The following is an 18,669-nucleotide window of genomic DNA, read 5'->3' as shown; positions in this document are numbered from 1 at the left end:
ATAAATGCTATTCAAAATAGTGGATATAATGAGACAAAATTGAACCTTGTGTGTGTCTGTCGTTTGCTACACCCATGCTGTGTTGCATGTCAACATTTGGTTCTTGTCATTGGCTAGTCCCTAAATGATAATTGAGGGTCAGTGAGGCCTTGATGATCGCTACAAAGAAAAGAAAACAAAGTGTGTGATGAGGTGTTTTAAATGGAGAGAGGAAGTGGGTCACAGCTATATGGTCTACTGCTTCTGTAATGATCAAATGCTTAAATGACTGAAAAGAAAATCCATTATCTGGTCATAGTTTGCCAAGTTCAGGGCTAAAAAGAAGAGAGCAGTGACCTTTGCGATTGCATTTACCAGCTCTACTCTTGGTTTCTGAGAAAGCTCAATATTCCTGTGATTCGCAGGCTCAGCAGTGACAAACTGAAAGCTGTTTTCATCGCCACACCAGTCTATTGCACCCGTGTGGCCCGAGTGGCTCTATATTTCAACAGTGTCTTGAAAGCGAGCCACAAAGGGAGAGTGCTTTATCCACCTCTGTCAGCTTACTGTATTGACTCGGTGCCTGGCCCTCCGGCACCCTCCCTCTGTTCTCCTTCATCTTTCACTCTTCTTCCTGTCTTCTGTTCCCCAGCCAACCTCTGCCAGTGGCTAACTGTCCAAACACTAAAAAACAAGCTCCTGTTGACATCCGCCACTTGAAACAGATGTGAGGATGGCCAAGAATTTGAAGTCTTGGGTGCGTTACAAGGGTTGAATTTATGTAGCACATGGTGTGATACTTTGATCAATGTCTGTCAGCATTTGCTGGTGAAAGCACATCTATATCAAATGATCAGATGTTATCAAATCCCTGAGATTTAAGAATTCTCTCAACCAGGTAATATTTGCATCATCAAAGATTGTCTTACCCGAAGATCGAAAGCCGCTTCCCTCAAGAGTCTGAATTGTGTTCTGTTTACCGCAAATCTTTGAATGATCTCTCCTGATTTCCCAGTTACCATGATGCAATGATTCGGTTAAAGTGTAGTGTAGTACATCTGCTGGGTTGTATTTCAGTGTATGAATCATATATTTTCCCAGAGATTATATCATGTACTTTGTTGTTGTTGTTATTACTTCAGACTGAAGTAATCACAATGATCTTCCAGCAAGTTAAGGTGTTAAGACCAAACAAAACTTTTTGCAAAAAATAGGGGAAAATTGAGTTGCATTCTGAATTTATATATATATATATATATATATATATATATATAGTAAGTTAATTATACATTACTGTCTTATTCTTACTGTTGTTTGTTCCTATATGAGTGTTAATTGTTTTTTATAAAGCATTTTAAAATTAGTATTTAGACTTTCATGAAAACTTACAGAAAACATACAAAATGTATTCATACACCTTGAACATTTTATTCATTAATACAGTTTATTCACTATAGTTTAAAAAAAAATGGTAATAAAATATGACAAGATCTCAGAGTTAAACTGTGTTAGAAAAAAATAATCTTAATTATGTCAGATAACACTTAAGCAAAACATGGTCAGGTCAAAGTGTCTGAATAATTTTTGGTTCCAAATTTTTATCAATTTTACTGGTAGTCCACTGTATGACGAATTTTTGGGTATAATATGTCACAGTTTACTTTATTTTGCTATCCTCACTTACATAACTGAACTATAGTGTCCTGCACCCACTAGTAAAAATATACCAAAAATATAAAAAAATGTCTGTATAATATTTGGTTTGACTGTAAGTAATGAAACAATTTATGGAAGACAGTCTTTAGATTGATACACTGATTGGATCGAAGTGTAGTTTAAGGAATATGTTCCTCTATATGTTTCTCTTTTCAAAACAGGAAGGTCATTTGTTCATGCGAAACCAAATAAATTACAGTTAGATCAAAATGAATCAAGGATATAAACAGAGTGGATTATTTGTTAAAATGTTGTTGTGTAATAGATTACATTTCATAAGTAATATGTCCAGCACTGTGCATGATATCATTCATTTACAGCTTTGAAGATTATTTACAGTATCCCATAACCTTCCTGTCAACATGCAGCCCATTATTTAATCAGCAGAAAGCTGGATGATGATTTTATTATTGGTGTTGGGTGACTCTTACACAAATATCCTAGTCGTGGCCATTTGCCAAGTCACTCCCTTCTTAACTACAGAATTCAATTCCTGCAGTAAACAAACAGTGAGTGGCGCTGTGCATCAAAGAATACCCATGCATTACTGATTTGCCACAAATCGGCTTCTGGGGATTCTTATGCTGTTTTCCCTTATAAAGGCATATTCAATAAAATGGATACAGGTCGATTTAACACTTCTTTAAAAAAATAAATGAAATGCATAAATAAAATAACTTGGGGGAGTACTTAGTATGTAAGTTATCAGCGGCACCCCGCAGGGTTTTGCCTTGGGACCAATAGAGATTTCGCCCCCTATCATTCCTCGCAACTGACACTCCTCCGTGCAGTCGCAGAGAATCAACAGCTTCTTTCACACTGAGGATGAGGATGATGCCACACATGTAGAAGAACATCATAGACCGAGCTCACGAAAGAGATCTTCTGTCTGTGGATTCCGTGGTGCGAATAGTTGTGAATGAAAGACGTGAAGACAACCATACCAAGAGGAGCTGGGCATTTTTCCCAGGCTGTAATTCTCGAGGCGTGAATTCGCTCCTCCAGTCTCTGTATGCTGAGATTTAATGAGACTTTCTGTCCCGGTGACATATAGACAAAACACTATTCATGTTGCAACCTCAAGCTTCATGACAATGGATTATTCGCTGTTATTATACAGCCTTTGGGTTCCCGTTATTCTCGCTGTTGAGGGTAAGTGTAAACGCTCTTTGTTACGGGGCTACTCGGTTTCAGAGCTGCTGTTATGGTCATCAGTTGGCTATTCCTTTTATGAAATAAATATATACAGAATATGTAATTACAAAAAACTACTGAACTGAGCTTATGATTTACCTACCGCGCGGACTGTTCGGGCTCGAAAACTTCGCGTTCGACGAAAACTTAAATGTCTTGGTGCGATTTTGCCTTTTATTCTTCGGGCACGGATGCAGTTGAATATGCAATCGGCTGCAAAATGTACAATATTTTTGTGTGTTTAATGTGAATAGCCTAAATGAAAATAGAGAAGAGATTACGTCCGTTTAGGTGTAGCCTTACTCAAAGCAATACCAGGGCTGTGTCAGTTTCTGAATCATGATTAAATTAATTTCCCGTTATTCTGAAGAATTCTGATATCCAAAGGTTTGTTTCTGAAATGTTTTATTCCGTGTGGAATTCTATTTCTGAAGCTTTACACAGAACAGTGAGATGTTTGTGTTATGGCATGTCCATGACCATGTATACAGACGATGCTGTTTGTCCACATGCTCCGTGCCTTTGTTATTATAACAAACCGTAAATCCACAGACTATATCAATTATATTAGTAATCGTTGTGTTAAATGAATATGTTCTTTACACACCCAAGCATCTTTTTAATCTGCTTGGAAGTGTTGAGTCTTGTGAGGTTATGATCAGTGTTCTGCTTTGATCATTGCTGTATTAAAAATCTCATGTAGTTGTTAAATTTTCAGATGTGCTTTGTGCTGCTTGTGACACATGGTTTAGGACTGCTGAAAGCCCCCTGTTGCTCTGGTGTGACACATTTCACCCTAAAGGCTTTTACCCAGATAGTGATGATAGCAGCATCACTTCAGTGTAATTGCCACACATGTTAATTGGCTTGCATGATCACAGCTGTTCAAAGGACTATACTAGGTGAGAAAAGGGAGTCGCTTCAAAGTAACAATGCATTTTGAAATTAAATCCAAGTCAGTTGCTATTTTGAAAACAGTGGTGAGGTGAAACGTGCCAACATTGAGCATAGGTGTGGTTTCGGAAAAGCTATTGATACCTTTGAGGTTTGTTGACTTCACATTACATTCTTGTCGCGGACTCTTATGAATAGGTTAGTCTCCCCATCATATGTTCTAGCCCTCAAGCCCAAATGTAATTTAAAATATATAAAAAATATAAAGATTCGTAAAATCTATTGTTTGCATATTGCATATATGCATACAGTTAATTAGTCTCACTTTCTCCTTGTAATTTAATGCTTGAGAATTATTCATTTCATATTCAAAACAAATTGCTGCTTGGCAAAGATAAGACTTGTTACATATTTTTAGCGCAGATGCATGCATAGCTGGCATCATTATGCACCTTGGTCATGTCCCAACAATCCTTAACTACTGTGGAGCCAGATACTCCTTCACCTTGGCCTTGACTACCTCGATTCTTCATCAGTTTCAGCGTCAGGATCTCAATCGATAGTGTGTGTGTCTGTGTGTGTGAGAGAGAGAGAGAGAGAGAGAGAGAGAGAGAGAGAGAGAGAGAGTAGGTGTTTGACTCATAGGCCTAGTTTCCAAGCAGGTTTCTTAACAGACTACATTAGTTACACTTCCAATGGAGGTCAAGTGGGCCAGGCACCTCATGACAAGAGGAAAAGTGTAAAGCTGCATCCAAGGTCCCCTGTGTCAATTCAGTCCATCTGTCAGAAGCCTTCCGGGCACTACGGCATATAAATATAAAACAAACGAAAAAAAAAGAGTAGCATATTATCCCTATTAATGGTTGTCATTACTGTAGATTGAAGTAGGGTGATTGTTTTTTCTGCTTTTGTTATTACATTGTTATTACAAGATAATAACACTTAAATGTTTACATGCACAGCTATAATCAAGCTACATTTATTTTTTGCATTTCACTGCACTGTTTTCCCATTTTTTTTCTATGCTAAATGAATTTTTGACTGTTGCGCTCACATCTTGCGTCTTTTGCAGCGTCTCGTGCATGACAGGGTTCTAAAAAGGCTTAAACTTTTATTAAAAAATTGAACTTTTGAAAAACGCAACTTTATACCTTGCATTTTTTCCATTCCACTACACTGGGTCTCACATTTTTAAATGCAAAAACTCTGTGTGAATGGCCCCTTAATCTGACAGCTCAAGAATATATTGCACAATGCGTATACAAATAAATGATATGGACGAGTAACATATCTTGCTTGTGTTGTGTCTGCTGCACATCACTTTTGTATACGCACAATGTTAAGTCCAATTGTAGTCCGACCGACATGTACACATTCTGGACGATGCCGAGCTACAATCGCATATCGATTTGCAAACTGGATTTGTATGATTTCAGTCAGATTAAAAGCTCATTCATACCAAGAATAGTAACAATAATGATATTTTTATCAATATAATTCCTCTGTGTCGTTACCATTATAGTTGTGATGTGTACTTCACCTATTCTAATAGCATTAAATAGTTATTAAAACATAATGGTTATCCTCCTTGGTGTGATCGGGCCTTATTTACTTTTTTAAAGCGCGTGTTAATATACTGCTTGTATTCCTCCCATAAACACTGTAAAACATGCATTTAATGGTTGTTTAGTAGTTTTACATTCTGAAAGTCAAACGGAGTTACAAAAGATTTTAAAGAATAATGAGGTGTTTTGTATATCTGCTGAGTGTACAATACAAAGTTTCAAAGAACATCTTGTACACTCATTTGTGTGAAATAGACTGCGATAAGCTGCTTTGTGTAGAAATGATGAAAATCCACGATGCAGCCAAATGCACAGATGCAAAGAGCCTTAAGGAAAGACTGAATACGATCATAAGGAATTGATCAAAGCATCAAAAGATCGGCCCCCAATTTTATGAATATTTCACACAGCGAGATGCCCTTACAGCTATTTCATCACACAATTAACTCTCTCTGTGATTTACAGCACTATTAAAGCGAGGTGTACAATCCACATAAACACCATGTGTACGTTTGCCAGCGCGCATCGCATACACGTATTTACCGGGGCCTTAATCAGCTAAGTTGATGTTCTGCTCTAAATATTCCTTGGATTTGCTCACAGATGTGTGCGTGTCACATTAATTTGAAGCGAGCGCTAGGCTTCATCGAACGCCGACTTACAAAGTGAATAAAACATTCGCATGTGCAGTTAATTTGCGGAAGCTGGCTCATGCAGTTTTGCTCCACTGATCGGAGTGTATTTAGAGAACAGTGAGCGCCTGGGATGCAGAATGTCACTGTGCTGCGAGCATCCCTGCGGTACGCAACAGGATCTGTTCTCAGATCAGCCACAGGCCAGAGCTGGAGTGGGTAGATAAATGCGGATCGCGTTATTAGTGTGCGGAGTGAAAACAGTGATTAGGCCTTCCACAGACTATGCAGGGAATTCAAATGAGTGAAGTGCTTTGATATGTAGCCGGTTAAATTACAGTTTTTAGCACGGTGATGCTCTGTTGTGTTTGGAATCGAGACTGCTGTTGTCGGAGCCTCATTGATTGCCTGTTTTGCAGAGACTCTTATGGACAGCAGGTGGGCAACTACAGAGCTGGCGTGGACCACCTATCCAGAAAGCGGGGTGAGTGTTGTAGCGTTTTCCTGTCTGTAATTGTCCATAAGGATGGATATTAATCAACACATGCATTGATCTTAATCAACAAGACAAATGAAAGGAGGCCATTAACAAGAATAATCACTCTCAGCCTCTCCGTTCGCAAGAATGTACTAGAGACTCACAGGAGCAGTTTATTTTACACATGTGACTGGTGAAGAAATTAACCACAGCGATTCTGACCTTAAGCCTGACACCCCCCACCCAAATCCACTCGCTCCCGTAGTATGATTTGTCTTTGGAATGTGCATGCGAAGTCAGTCAATGGAAATGATGGGTTGCCATGGCAACAATCTTAAGCAGCTCAGCCCTTTCCGCAGGCTTGTGCTCGATGTCTGGCATCTCAAAAGGCATGCATCATCATAAGTAATGTGTTCCTTCACACCTGGAGATAAACACATGCTACCACTCGCTGCGATGCCTCTTAATTGTGTTGTGAGAAGTTCAGGGAACCCAAATGTCACCTTTGAGAAAGCATTTCTATTTACCCTAACCACCGACATGAATTTAATTGAGCATTTGAGTCGTTCATTATTCCTACTTCCATTTAGTGCTGCTTTGGGGCACAACTTAAAGTATCGTCGTCATAACGATCAGTAGATCTAGATTTTATGATTTCTGTGTTTTGTGCGACATTGTGTCCTAATCAGACATGATGCAACACTTTTCCAGTGAGAATTTGTTGGTCCATATTGAACGCCAAAATGTGACACGATTTCACAGCCAATCCGAAAATATGACGTTTAATATATGGTTCAATGACGAAGATCGTGAAGATTTTATACCATTTTCAAGAAAAGTTTCCATTTAATGACTCTAAAATTGGCATTTGCTGTAACCATCAAGTAAAAAGTTAATTTTATTCTAACACTTTGAATACATGTGAGTGTTACACATCATTGTTATCATTTTCAAACATGTTTAAGGCAAAAAAGTAAACCTTTTTGATTTTACAAATATCATAAATTGTTCATACATACAGTATATGCATTTTGGGGGGGAGTTGCACCACATGACATTTACAACCCGAACCTTGACTTAAAAAGGCCAAATTATCTGATATTTTAAGAGACTTATTGATCTTGACAAATATTCAAGAGCGTCCTCTCTATGATATATGTTCTATGTTTTTTTTCCCTGCATATTTATGCTTGTTGGTTGCACCACATGACATTTTTTTTATATTAAAAAGCAGTGAAACAGAATTTTTTTTTTTTTTTTTCCCTAAAAGATAATAATACAAGATTATGCCAAATATGATATCAAGACAGTTGTTTTATCCTGACATTTTTGAAAAAATATTAGAATTATTTTTAAAAATGACAAAATGGTTATCATAAAAAGGTATATTTAAGTCATGAACTGCATTTATTTTTTGTATAAATTAATAGCTTCACATGAAGAAAAACATAAATTGAAACCAAGCAATTGACTGTCCTGTCATAGCTGATTGGGGTTAATATTGAAGATTTTTATCATATGTATCTTTATTACATTGCGCCTGGTCATGACACTCTGTTACATTCAATAGAAACTATATACAAAGAAGGGTTTCACTATAAAGAGTGAGGAAGGTCACAAGTTATAGCCTCACTGGGTTCCATGTTTTGCTTGTTTCTTTGGAAGGAAGCCACACAGTAAGACCTTAAATGATAAATTATACTTCACGGATGCAGTTACATTTCAAGAAAGTCACTGACAGTATTTTATGCCCTTCTCAGTGGGAGGAAGTGAGTGGATATGATGACCACTTGAGCCCCATCAGGACATACCAGGTCTGTAACGTACTAGAGCCCAATCAGAACAACTGGCTCCGGACAGACTTCATCCCCCGTCGAGGAGTCCTTCGAGTCTACGTGGAGCTCAAGTTCTCTGTGCGGGACTGTGGCAGTATTCCCAATATTCCCGGTTCCTGTAAGGAGACATTTAATCTGTTCTACTATGAATCTGATGGAGACATGGCCACAGCAAGCAGCCCGCCTTGGAGGGAGAATCCCTACGTGAAGGTCAGCCAGATGATGACTTCTTTTAATTTAAGACTTTGCATAACGATACACTTTATACACAATGTTTTGGTGAATAGTGGTATTTTCACTATTTACTTGGGAATATAACACATATTTAAAGGGATAGTTTGGCAAAAAACAAAAAATTCTATCATTTACTTACCCTCATGTCATACCAAACCTGTTTGACTTTCTATCTTCTGTGAAACACTAAAGAATATATTATGTCAGTGTCCATTTTATGAGCATCAGTGGAGTCCAATATTATTTTTTGTGCTCTGCAAAAGAAAGTAAGTCATACAAGTTTAAGGTGTGGTCACATTTACCATTGTTCAGCAAATTTTCACAGGAGAAATCCTGTAATTTCAATAGGAAATCACACAATTGGGAATTTTGTGAGAGGGCGAAATATTTTACACAGAATTAGCCAAAAATTGGCTAATGTGACCACACCTTTAATAAGTAAAGGATGACAGAATATTTGGGTCCCTTCCAAATATGATTGGACACAAACGTCCAACTGAATGTCTTTACCTTATCTGTCTTTTGTCCCAGGTGGACACCATTGCCCCCGACGAGAGCTTCTCATTGCTGGAATCAGGAATCGTCAACACCAAAGTACGGAGCTTCGGTCCTCTTTCCAAAGCTGGTTTCTACCTGGCCTTCCAGGACCTGGGCGCCTGCATGTCCCTCATCTCGGCCAGGGTCTTCTTTAAAAAGTGTTCTACCACCATTGCCAACTTTGCTGTCTTCCCCGAGACGGCCACTGGTGCCGAGGCCACCTCTCTGGTCATCGCCGCCGGAGCCTGCGTGCCAAACGCCGCTGAGGAATCGGTCCCTCTAAAGCTGTACTGTAACGGAGATGGAGAATGGATGGTTCCCGTGGGAGCGTGCACCTGCATGCCGGGCTTTGAGCCGGCCAAGAAAGACACTCAGTGCCAGGGTAAGTGTTTGGCTTTTTAAATCTGAGTAAAGCGGATTCCGGTTAAAGCTTTTGAGTGTATGCTGGCAGATGCTACAATATGGATTAAAAATCACGGAAGCAACGCAAAGGTTACTTGCAGGTCAGAGAGGTTTTATTATCCTTTTTTATGCAGCCATTGGCAATGCAAATTTTTTTTTGCAAGATTTTTAACACACATGCCTCATACTGAATAGCATTTTTTGCTACATTTTTCATGTTAAATTATCTTTTCTTAAAGGATTAGTTCACTTCAGAATTAAAATTTCCTGATAATTTACTCACCCCCATGTCATCCAAGACGTTTATGTCTTTCTTTCTTCAGTTGAAAAGAAATTAAGGTTTCTGAGGAAAACATTCCAGGATTGTTCTCCATATAGTGGACTTTAATGGCTACCAATGGGTTGAAGGTCCAAACTGCAGTTTCAGTGCAGCTTCAAAGGGCTCTACACGATCCCAGCCAAGGAATAAGGGTCTTATCTAGCGAAACAATCGGTTATTTTCTAAAAAAAATAAAAAAATTATATACTTTTTAACCACAAATGCTCATCTTGCACTAGTTCTGTAATGCGCTACGCATTACGTAATTACGTTGGAAAGGTCATGAGCGACGTAGGCAGAAGTACCAAGCAAGTGTTTTTACAAAGCGAACGTGCAAAGACTAAGTCAAACGGCCAATGTCGGTCTTCCGCCTACATCACACGTGACCTTTCAAGGTGATTACGTAATGCGTGGCGCATCGCAGAGCAGTGCAAGATGAGCATTTGTGGTTAAAAAGTATATGAATTTTTATATTTTTTAGAGAATGACCAATTATTTCGTTAGATAAGACCTTTATTCCACATCTGGGATTGTGTGGAGACCTTTGAAGCTGCACTGAAACTACAATTTGGACCTTCGACCCATTGGTAGCCGTTGAAGTCCACTATATGGAGAAAAACCATAATTTTTTTTTTTTTCGACTGAAGAAAGAAAGACATAAACATCTTGGATGACATGGGGGTGAGTAAATTATCAGGAAATTTTAATTCTGAAGTGAACTAATAAATTAACATTCGTAGATGATGTGAACTAATTCTTTGATGATGTGAAGTAATTTCAGTGGTTTGCTATTTTTATATTAAAAATGAGTTTGCATACCCTTAGTTTACATATGTGGCTCAATAAGGATCATGTGACACTGACAACTGGTGTAATGGTTGCTGAAAATTCAGCTTTGACATCACATGAATATATTTCAAAATATATTAAAATATAAAACAGTTCTTTTAAATTGTAATAATACTTCACAATATTACTGCCACAATATAAATGCAGAATTTATGAGCATAAGAGACTTTAAAAATCGTTTAAAAAATCTTACCGACCCCAAACTTTTGAACACTAGTGTATACTCTTTTTTTTTTAAATTGAGTACTCCTTCAAATGCCCCCAAAAAAAGGTTTTATGATTGCAAATTTGTCTTGTAAGAACACAAATGTGGACTTAAAACACACATGTACAATTTAAATCACGTATGATGAAAATTCATTCACTATTTTCCATTTAATAAAAGTAAATGGGAATTAATTTGTGAGTAGTCCCATTAACTGCTTTTATGAAACATTTACAGTGCTTTTTGGTGTCATTTTGGACCTCCACGCCCCATATCCCTGTTTAGTTTTATTAAATGAATAAGTGTAGCCAGTACATTCTCTATTTGTATTCAATAGAAGAAATAAAAATCATTTGGCTTTGACACAAGCAGTGTTATAAGACTATTCACTAATTGGATTCCACTTTGCATTCTGGGGTTAAAGGAGCAAAACTGCTAATAGGATTTTTAGGTGAATATGAAAAGGCCAGAATTTAGGAGCTGAACAAGGCTAGTATCGCCTGCCAGTCCAGAATCTGGAGTCTCGAGCAGCAAGAACAATGCGAGGATTCGGCCGTACTGATCCACAGTCTCTCCGCAGACTTTATCTGGGCTCAGCACAGAGGAGAGAGAATTTCAGTAATGGGTGGAGGACTGCAGTGGTGTCATAGAACAAAGCTGCCAACGGCGCAGCCCACAGCTTCCATTGACACATCTGATAGGGTCCTAACAGAGCGATATACCAGAAACGGATGGTGCTGCAGAAGGAAAGACCAATTCTCCAACGCGAGTCTGGGAGAGTAATGGGGAAAATTAAAAGATAGACTACACAGAGAGAGAGAGAGAGTGGGGGAGGAGAGAGGGTGTGTGAGCAAATGATGAGGTGGGCTCAGAGTAATAAAATGTGAATTGGACGGGCCTCCTGGACTGTTCTCTGGGAAGGAACTGGTGGATAGAGGGGAACTTCCTTTGAGATTGCCAGTATGTGGCGGCTCATTTGTTTCCATCTGGTTGTTCAAGGTTAAGAGCTTGCCTTAAAGGACTGATAAACGACTCTCCCGGGCCGCGCTATACAGCCGTGAGATGCGCCGTGGCCAATGGAGAGTGTGTCTAATTTCCTTTATCACCTTCCAGCGTTAATCCGCACACACACACAAGAGAAACAGCCAAACCCAGTTAACATTTATCTGTCAGGTTTGGCATGTTCTCACTTTCTTTCTCTCTCTTTCTCTCAAAGCTCTTCCCGTCTCATTCTCGCGCTCGGTCTGAATGCGGAACGCCACGCGTGTTAAGGTTGAGAGCAGGGGCCACTCGCTCGGATTTTCCACTGTCTTATTACACTAGCCGTGAAGCAATATGTGTCATGGGAGGAATACTGAAGACGATTTTTTTCTGTATGTGTTATAATTCACCTGCGGTGTCACAAGCAGGAGACGATTCTCAGCATGGTCCCCATTAACTGCAGTGTTTTTGAGTGGAGATACGGGCGTGGTGGATTGTTTACAGGAAAAACAGAGCTTTGTGAAAGCTACAGATTCCTCAGCCAGACTGTTACATCAGCCATTTTCTTCTAAAACCAACGGACTGACTTTAGTGCGTCATTATAACACAGTTTGCCCTCGGCGGTGCAGTTAACAAACTAACTTTATCTGAGCTTGGGTGATTCATTATTATTATTATAAATGTTTTGAATCGTATTCTGAAATGTGTCATTTTTGCAATGGAAAAATAGTTTATGCCAGTGATTTCCAGCTGGTTCATAACCCAGATTTTATTTTGGATATGAAGTGGTACACTGTAAAAAGTGGGAAACTTGAAGGAATATTCTAGGTTTGATACAAGTTAAGCTCAACTGACAATATGTGTGGCATAATGTTGGTTACTACAGGAAATCATTTTCTAAAAAAAGAAAGAAGCAAAAATCAAAGTTTCTGTGGCAACACTTACAATGGAAGTAATTAGGGAGTGTTATTTGAGCTTGTAAAGTTGTTCTTGTTATTTTTTATGGTTGTTTAGGTTTAAGGCGTTACATTGTTGTGGCATTGAAGTTACAGTGAGGCATTTACAATGGAAGTGAATGGGGCCATTTTTGGACGATTTAAAAGGAGAAATGTAAATCTTATAATATAAAATCAATAATTCAGAAATGTGACGGTTATGATATGAAAACACTTACATTAGTGATTCTATTAAAACTAGAGTGTTTATTTGAGCTGTAAAGTTGTTCTTTTAATTTGTATGGTTGTTTTAGGGTTTTAGGCATTTAGTTGTCTTGACAATGAAGTTACGGTACGGCACTTACAATGGAAGTGAATGGGGCCATTTTTGGAAGATTTAAAAGGAGACATGTAAAGCTTATAATATAAAATCAACAATTCTGTTAAAACTTGAGTATTATTTGAATTGTACAGTTGTTCTTGTTATTTTTACGGGTTATTTTTAGAATCTTAGGCGTCATGGCAATAAAGTAAACTGGCTATAACTAAGAAAGGTTAGTAAGTGATGTTTCACACTAAAATCATGTTTTAAAAACAAACAGATTGTTTTAGTTTTTGGCTATACTTGTGATTGGTCCCATTCTGTTCCATTGTGACTCATTGTAACCAAGATTTTTTTCTCTCTCTCTCTTTTGGAAGAAAAGTAGGGACTTGTCAAAAAAAATGTTGTGGTAACCAGTATCATGCCACAGATGTTGTGGATTTAACTTGTATTTAATCTGGAATGGTCTGTTAATGAGCTAAATGTGTTTAGGCTGACTCAGTGATGGTACTTTTTTCTTTTTTTTTGACAAAAAATCAGTTTAGAAGCTAATGTTAAAGGTTAACCTGTTTCCATTGTACTAAAAAAAAGTAAAAAATAATATGTATTTTACTTTGCATAGTATTTTTGCAATTCATTTTTGAAAATGACAAAATGACAACACCTTTTTTCTTCCTTTAGCGTGCACCCCAGGGACTTTCAAATCCAAACAGGGCGAGGGTTCTTGTACGCCGTGCCCTTCCAACAGCCGGGCCAGCTCTAGGGCATCCAGCGTGTGCCCTTGTCAAAACGGTTACTACCGCGCTGACAGCGACCCCCCTGACACGGCCTGCACTAGTAAGTGATGATCATCAATGGCACTTGTTAAATTAAGATAGCTCCCACATTGTGCTAATTGTATGTTGAAAAGGTCTGCTCTGTGCATTCGCCCCGTTTGATGTGGCGACTAATGACACGGAAAAATGTGTTGATAAAAAGGTCATGATCGCTAATGTAAGCCTGTCGGTTCTCAGCATCTAGCGCATAAAGTGTGCGATTATAACTAGTTAGCTTCAACGCTGTTGAATCTTGACACATGGATTTAATTGGAAATATCACATAAATTCACACATTGATGCAATGTGTTGCAAAAGCCCCCGGTTGGAGAGCTTTTTTTGCAGTGGAGGTCTTTTGAAACACTTTCAGGAAGTCTGAATGTTGTTTGTAATTTATATATTTAAAAAAACAAAAAACTGAATTGTGCTGGAGGTATGCAAAATAAGAACTTTTTTTTTTTCAATAATTGTAACCAAAGCTTCCAGTTCCTTAGGCAGTTGTGCTTTGAAAATCCAGCTTCTGGATTTAATTAGTTTACATCATGATTCACTGAGCAAGATTCATTGGTTATAGATTTGACCCTGACAATTTAACTATAGTGTGCATTGTAAATCTTAGTTAGACATTTTTGGAACAAATATGCAGGGATAATTAGATAATTTAACCAATTGCTGTCTGACTTTAAGCATCTTGATTTTTTTAATTAGTGTTGGATTACTGTGTAACAATCTACAAAACTAAGGTGTTTTTTTTATTCCTGACTAAACATATGCTGTAGGATATGTGCAGAATTTTTTTTTGCTCCAGGACATCGTATTTGGCCTATTAAAGGATTAGTTAACTTTCAAATGAAAATTACCCCAAGCTTTACTCACCCTCAAGCCATCCTAGGTGTATATGACTTTCTTCTTTCTGATGAACACAGTCGGAGAAATATTAATAAATATCCTGATGCATCCGAGCTTTATAATGGCAGTAAGCATTACCAAGCGAGTATGAGCTGAAGAAATTGTCTCCATCCACATCCATCCATCATAAACATATTCCACACGGCTCCAGGGAGTTAATAAAGGCCTTCTGAAGGGAAGCGATGCATTTGTGTAAAAAAAACGAGTTATGAAGTAAAATATCTAGCATCCGTCAGACCGCCTTCCATTTTCAAGTTACGAAGAAAGTGTAAACTGGCGTCGCGTCAGTTAAGCTTTTTCCATAATTTGAATAGGGAAGGCGTAGGACGTAGCGTAAGCTTTTTGAACTGTGAGAGTTTTACACTTTCTTTCTAAGTTGAATACGGAAGGCAGTCTGGCGGAAGCTAGATATTTTACTTCATGGATTTTTTTTTTTTTACACAAACACATCGCTTCGCTTCAGAAGGCCTTTATTATTCCCCGGAGCCGTGTGGAATATGTTTATGATGGATGGATGTGGATGGAGACAATTTCTTCAGCTCATACTCGCTTGGTAACGCTTACTGCCATAATAAAGCTCGGATGCGTAAGAATGTTTATTAATATTTATCCAGTTGTGTTCATCAGAAAGAAGAAAGTCATATACACCTAGGATGGCTTGAGGGTGAGTAAAGCTTGGGGTAATTTTCATTTGAAAGTGAACTAATCCTTTAAATTATGCATATTCCACAAGTATAGACCTTGTGTAGCCCCGCCCCTTTTCGTGTTCTGTCCACAGCATGAAGATAAGATCTTATGGATTTATGAATGAACCACCCATTTTAAAATCATCCTGGTCTGCTTATGACATCCGTATCAAACGTAACAATGGTCTTTCGTTAACTCTACAATAAGTAAATTTATTTACCAGCTAATAACTCTTCGACAGCGATGCCATAGAAATATACAGAGATACCACAAAAACGGAAGTTCAAACACAAATTTCTAAAGATGACTGTTCGCTTGTTTCTCTGGCGCACAAGGTCTATAACACTTTACCATTGTCTTCCTAGCTGTTCCCTCTGCTCCTTTAAACGTGATCTCCAGTGTGAACGAGACTTCGGTGTCACTGGAGTGGTCCGAGCCACGGGATTTAGGCGGGCGAGAGGACGTGGTGTATAATGTGGTGTGTAAAAAGTGCCTGCACGATGGTGGGTCCTGTGCACGGTGTGATGATAACGTGGAGGTGTCGCCACGGCGACTGGGTCTGGCCGAGAGGCAGGCGGCAGTGAGGAATCTACAAGCACACACCCATTACAGCTTTGAGATCCAGGCTGTTAACGGGGTGTCCCCCAAGAGTCCAGCCTCCCCACAATATGCCACTGTCAATATCACCACCAATCAAGCAGGTGAGAGATTCATTTTCAATTGTCTAATAAACCAGTAAACCACAGGAGACTGTGCTTATACTCCTCAATCAGGTAAAATCACGGTATTGCTTATTGCTTTTATTAAATGGTGGCACAAGGGTCAATGACAAATAACAGTGTCTACAATAAAGAAAAGGAGAAAATCTTTTATAAATTTAAAACACATGTGCCAAGTTCTAAGAAATGTACTCTTTGTAATCATGTTGATTTTGAAAAAAACAATACATATGGTTTGAAAAATCTTTTTCTTTTTTTTTTTACAATGTTCAAGAAATATTTAAATTCAATTACTCCTAAAATGGGGTGAAAAGTAAACATTTAAAGCACATTTTTACTATACATTCAATATATATATATATATATATATATATATATATATATATATATATATTTTATTTTTTTTTAAATGTCTTTTATTTTTGAAATATCATAAATGATTCATCTATAAATATCATTACATTTTTGAGTCACATCACCTCTGAACTTGCCTTGTCATGAAAAGGTCGATTTTTTTTAGGAGAATCATTAACCTTGAAATACAGTCATGAGGGTCTGCAGGGGTTCTCCCTGTGAGACATGATTCCCATTTTTTTTTTTTTTTTTTTTTTTATGAAAAACATAAATGTCTATTGTTTGGTGTCCTAAAGTTATTTAAGAAAGATTAATTTAAGAAAAATTATTAAAGATTATGTCAAACTACTTCATAAGGTTTTCTTTTTAAAATCTTTCTTTCAGAACAGACTAGTGACCCGCTTTGGGGTCACGATCCACCAGTTAAAGGGTTAGTTCACCCAAAAATGAAAAATCTGTCATTAATTGCACGCTATGGTTGTTCCACACCCGCAAGACCTTCATTCATCTTCAGAACACAAATTAAGATATTTTTGATGAAATCCGAGAGGTATATGACTCATCCATAGACAGCAATATAATCGACACTTTTAAGGTCCAGAAAGGTACTAAAGACATTGTTAAAAACGTTGACGTGACTGCAGTGGTTCAACCTTAATTTTATGAAGTGACGAGAATACTTTTTGTGCGCAAAAACAAAACAAAAATAATGACTTTATTCAACAATATCTTCTCTTCTGTATCATTCTCTTATGTTGTTTACATCTACCGCTTCCAGGTTCTACGTCAGAATGCCGACTCATTATTGGCCGGCTCCTGCATCAGCATCACACGCATGTGTTGTGCTGCTCATGTGTGCAGCTTTGGCCAATACTGAGCTGGCATTTGGACATCAACACGGATGCCTACACTGTGCTTACTGCGGCAACTGCGTAAGGATAATAAATAAAGTCGTTATTTTTGCGCACAAAAAGTATTCTTGTCACTTCATGAAATTAAGGTTGAACCTTCAGTCACATCGACTGTTTTAACGATGTCTTTAGTACCTTTCTGGCCCTTGAAAGTGTTAATTATATTGCTGTCTATGGACGAGTCATATACCTCTCGGGTTTCATCAAAAATATCTTAATTTGTGTTCTGAAGATGAATGAAGGCCTTACGGGTGTGGAACGACATGAGGGACATGAGTAATTAATGACAGAATTTTCATTTTTGGGTGAACTAACCCTTTAAGAGACACTGCCTTAAATAATCTGATGTTATTCTAATAAAGTTATTCAACTTTTCTCTCTCTCCATCTCTTAACACTTCCAGCTCCATCCGCGGTCCCTACCGTCCACTTAATGCGGGCCACAGCTGGCACTCTCAGCCTCTCCTGGCTGCCCCCAGAGCGGCCCAATGGCGTGATCCTGGATTATGAGATCAAGTACCAGGAGAGGGTGAGGAACTGCTGTGCATCTAAATCACCCCTGACTGAAGAACTCTTGAACCTGAGCCAGATGACATTACACCAGGCACCCAGCATGGGTTTAACTGGCGTGAGCTCAAAGTAACCCTGGCTCGACTTAAAGTGGAGTACAATGGAACAACAGATGGCCACTGGTCAAAACCCAATGGCTAATGCTAAAAAGAGCGGAGCTTAATTCGTCTATAGGATTTACTTGCGCCGCGTGTTTGGATCACAGTTTTAGCCCTGGAATGTCTTTTCAAATACTTTTGATCTGCTAATTGCAGTGAAAACTGTTAACTAAACATTCACTTTAAGCATTGAATGACTCAAGAGTCTAGTTTTGGCCATTCAGTGTGTATGTTTTTCTTTTTCTCAGGGAGAGTCGTTCTCTCACACGGTCACCGCCCAGCACACCTCGGCCAAAGTGGAAGGTTTAAAAGCTGGCACGGTGTACGTTGTGCAGGTACGTGCTCGGACGGTAGCTGGGTACGGACGTTATAGCAACCCGGTGGACTTCAGTACAAGTCTGTATGGTAAGTACACAGACGTTTTATTTCTTTTGCATCTATTGCAAAGATACTGAGTGGCCAAGTGCATTTTTATAGGACAAACCATATAAACCTACCCATAGGAAAGGATTATCACAAATGAGATCTCT

The 18,669-nt window shown here is 38.4% G+C and overlaps 1 protein-coding gene across 1 annotated transcript in view; it reads left to right on the top strand.

Annotated features, from left to right (window-relative positions):
- The first annotated feature begins 2,321 nt into the window (after positions 1-2,321).
- ephb3a (eph receptor B3a) overlaps positions 2,322-18,669 on the top strand; it is a 34,647-nt gene continuing 18,299 nt past the window's right edge. The window contains exons 1-8 of the mRNA XM_051874853.1: positions 2,322-2,847; positions 6,400-6,464; positions 8,219-8,503; positions 9,059-9,446; positions 13,759-13,914; positions 15,854-16,189; positions 17,876-18,000; positions 18,388-18,544. Of these exons, the coding sequence (XP_051730813.1) occupies positions 2,721-2,847; positions 6,400-6,464; positions 8,219-8,503; positions 9,059-9,446; positions 13,759-13,914; positions 15,854-16,189; positions 17,876-18,000; positions 18,388-18,544 (1,639 nt within the window). The 5' untranslated portion in view covers positions 2,322-2,720. The remainder of the gene's footprint in view (positions 2,848-6,399; positions 6,465-8,218; positions 8,504-9,058; positions 9,447-13,758; positions 13,915-15,853; positions 16,190-17,875; positions 18,001-18,387; positions 18,545-18,669) is intronic.

Source organism: Ctenopharyngodon idella, chromosome 2 (assembly GCF_019924925.1).
Source record: "Ctenopharyngodon idella isolate HZGC_01 chromosome 2, HZGC01, whole genome shotgun sequence".
NCBI classification, from domain to species: Eukaryota; Metazoa; Chordata; class Actinopteri; order Cypriniformes; family Xenocyprididae; genus Ctenopharyngodon; species Ctenopharyngodon idella.
This window is presented reverse-complemented; position numbering and strand designations above follow the sequence as displayed.